This window comes from Charadrius vociferus, unplaced genomic scaffold (genome assembly GCF_000708025.1).
Source record: "Charadrius vociferus isolate BGI_N301 unplaced genomic scaffold, ASM70802v2 scaffold341, whole genome shotgun sequence".
NCBI lineage: Eukaryota > Metazoa > Chordata > Aves > Charadriiformes > Charadriidae > Charadrius > Charadrius vociferus.
The window spans coordinates 3,628,094-3,631,614 of NW_009646847.1; the positions used below are offsets into that span (position 1 = coordinate 3,628,094).

Sequence of the window (3,521 nt, forward strand, 5' to 3'; positions counted from 1 at the left end):
CCACATGACCTTTACATAGGTAAAGTTACACAGGCTCTATATTGCCACTTTTGGTTGAAAAATTTTCCCAGTTCTAGAGATACTCAAGTAAAGGCAAGCGATTTTACAGTGCACTAGCACATAGACAGCGTAAGTAAATGCTGTATAAACTGATGAACCAATCTCACAAATGCAACAATCATGCCACTTTGCACCCTGATAACAATTTAAAGTCCAAAGGACCCCAGATGACAGGCTGACAGTATCCACAAAACAGAACCAAATCTTATTTTCAAGATATCAAGACCACTTTATGAATGTCTCAGAGAAAATGAAATTCACCTGCCTCACTGACAATGCTACAATTCAACAGCAGAATTTTTAAATGGTAGGCAGGCAAGTCCCAAGATTGAAAAATTAAATAAAGCCCAAAATAGGAAGTCTACCTAGTGCGCGGCTTTCCAAAGTTGCAGTACGTGCTGTAGCCCTAAAGAGCTGGTTCTGAGTAGTTGTGTCTCACTGCAGTGACAGCCTCTCATGAAAGTATCACATCACAGACTCCAATCCCATGGTTCCAGGTGAAGGAAGTGCACAAGACACACAGTGTTTCAGAACAAGTTTTCCTTTGAAAGAAATTACTATTGCTCTAATTGCCAGTGATGGCTACATATGAAAACCTTACTATCTTCTACCAGCTCATAAACTTCATAGATAAATGACCTGTTACAAACGTAAATTATGTAAATTGGAGAAAATGCCTGAACAACTGCATTCCATTTACCTCAACAAGGACCTCAAACACATTAGTGCGCCAGACTGCCTGCCATCCAGATGGTTCAAGGACCTTCTCCAGGTACTCAGCTGTGAATTCTTTCACCTCAGAAGCTTTGCAGTCAGCTAAAAAGAAATTGAAGACAGTACATTTATGCAAGATAGGAAAGAAAAGTCCTCCAAATCATTGGAAAATGGAAGCCAACACAGTTGAAATGTTCCTCTACCACATCTAAAGTTGCACTTCATTCTCTTTTGCTCATACCTGCCAGAATTTTTGCTGTCTCTCTCAGTACTTAGACAGCTGAAGAGTCATCTTTTTTGTGTTTCTCTGGAAGAAGAGATCCAGTATTCAACCTTCCAGGTACTGAAGATTTCAGTGCCAGCACTATTAAACAGCTAACCTGTGCCTTATCTTATACAGTCTTACTACACACAAAAAAAGTTCTAGCAAGATCAGTTAAAACAAGGCACAGAATCTAGTATTAGCACCTTTTCCTTTCAATCATTCAGATTCTATGTACTTATATTAAAACCATTGCTTCCTGGTCCACCAGATAGAGTAGCCGAGGTTACAGCACAAGTGATGGCAGTGCACTACATCTTTTCTAGTCCCTGTTACCATGAGCATCTCACAGTTTAACGTGGAATTGACTCCATTTAAGCTGGATCATTTAAACAGTCACTACAAGAAACCTGACCACATATTCTTTTTCTACCTAGAAATTACTTACCCAAGATGTAATCCTGGTACGCTTTAAATCGTTCATAAAACAAAAGATGGTCGGTGTGAAAAATATCCGGAAAAAGCACATTCCCATCTGGCACAGTCCTGCCTAAAGCGGTCCCTGGTTTGTCACGACTGCCATAATCACTACAGGAATCATCATCTTCCCGGAGCAGATCTGGGGAGAAGAGTAGGAACAAAGCAAACCCCACAAACTGTCACAGTTCAATGCAATTGTTGCTCACTCCTCTATTCCCAAAGAATTCCTGTTGAGCCCAAGATCTAACATGAACCTACTTTCTACAACACATCTTAAATTATGCCTGGTCAAGTGACTATCTAACATGGTCACTTGCTATCTTCTTCAGAGTATTTACCCTGTGCCAGAAGAGGATCTCTCTTTGTTGCCACCTGCCCTTAGCTGAAGTTACATGCCAATTTACTTTGTTATATATGTAAGATCTAAAATGCTTTAGGTCATACGTTACCCATTCCTATACGTATTATGCCTTGTTAGTACGCTGCCTGCATCACCCAGACATGACATCAAGCAACTATTCAAATTATTTTCGAACATGTATAAAGTCAGCTGATATCACACACAACTGATCCAAAATAATGCACAGAATTACTCTGAGCAGAGAGCAAAAGATAAGTAAGATATGATAAAACTGCAGATACTAGTCTCAGCCAAAGATGCATTTTCACAGTTGCCCTTTCGTTCTCTTGTCTTTTCCTGTTCTTCAGTACAAAAATTATTTTTGTATTTTAATAAACTAACAAATAATAATGTCTCCACACCTGAAGTCTCCGTGGAAATTCCAAGCAACATATTTAGACAGAAGGGGACACAGCATTGTAATTTTTAGCTCACTTAAATAGACATTGGCTGAATCTTTACTTTGAAATGCTCGATGCAATGGTAACACCCCTTTAAAAGTCTTCAAAAAAGTGTCTCCACTAGTGTTCTCACTACAAACTCAGTGAACATCTCACAGGCCTGGTCATTCTTAAGTTTAGAAAATATTAGTGATGTCTGCAGTAAATTGAGGGTGATGATATGGGTCTTTTTCTCCCCCTCCCCTTTTCATTAACATAACAGCTCAAGACACCTTCACTGTCCATAACTTGATTCCTTAACAATCCATAGGCCTCTGTGTTTTCATTAGACTCCAGTCTAACCTTTAGTAAAAAGAGAAGAAAAAAAAAAAATACAATCATGTGTTCTATTTCCAACACAAGAAAGTTAGCAGGTTTTTTTGACCTCAGATTTGTTCATGTTCTTACACATCCAGGGCCAAACTCAATCAACAAAAATCAGCACCAGCCAATTACAAGTGCTTAGCCTATACAACTTTTATTTGTAGCAAAACCACTGTAATAACATGTAAATAAATGAGATGAAAAGGTGATTCTAATTATCAAGTATAATTTATTAAATACTTGAAAAGATTCCTGTAAAACTGTAGCTCTGTTACATACACACTGTAATTAAGACTTTTTTTTCCTACACACCCATAATCAAACCCAGCAACTATGACAGCAATACCCTGTACAAGCCCTACTATGAATTCCAAAGCACAGCATATGTTCCAGAACAAGCTTAATTTAGCTTGCTCTTTGTTTATAAACTGCAAGCCTATAACCACATAACCGTGATGACGTGGCACTAAGCAATGACACTCAATAGATACTAAAAGCACCGATATTCCAATGTTGTACTACTAAGGCATAGGGCAGGGGAGTCACTTCCAAGAAAGCACTTCTCTGTCGGTATTTCAAACACATACGTGTTGCTGAGCGCCGATTTAGATGCCTGCCATATGCACCCGAGACACACACGGTAAGATCATAATGAGGAAAAGAAAAATTACTTTGCTGTGTTTATTTCCAAAGACGTCCCTACATTCCCTCGCAGGGCACCATGTCTAGCCCGGTCACCACCGCACGCACCAGCGGCCTTACGGACCGGGGAGCGCCGCAGGCAGCCTCGGTACCGGCGCCTGCACGGGGGCGGGCTGGGTACGGGAAACATTTTCCCCAT

At 39.9% G+C, this 3,521-nt stretch overlaps 1 protein-coding gene across 1 annotated transcript in view; it reads right to left on the reverse strand.

Annotated features, from left to right (window-relative positions):
- The window catches only part of SHCBP1 (SHC SH2-domain binding protein 1), a 17,074-nt gene extending 13,553 nt beyond the window's left edge, over window positions 1–3,521 (reverse strand). Inside the window, exons 1-3 of the mRNA XM_009894094.1 lie at window positions 3,431–3,521; window positions 1,485–1,655; window positions 761–876 (exon numbers count right to left, since the gene is read on the reverse strand). Of these exons, the coding sequence (XP_009892396.1) occupies window positions 761–876; window positions 1,485–1,655; window positions 3,431–3,521 (378 nt within the window). The remainder of the gene's footprint in view (window positions 1–760; window positions 877–1,484; window positions 1,656–3,430) is intronic.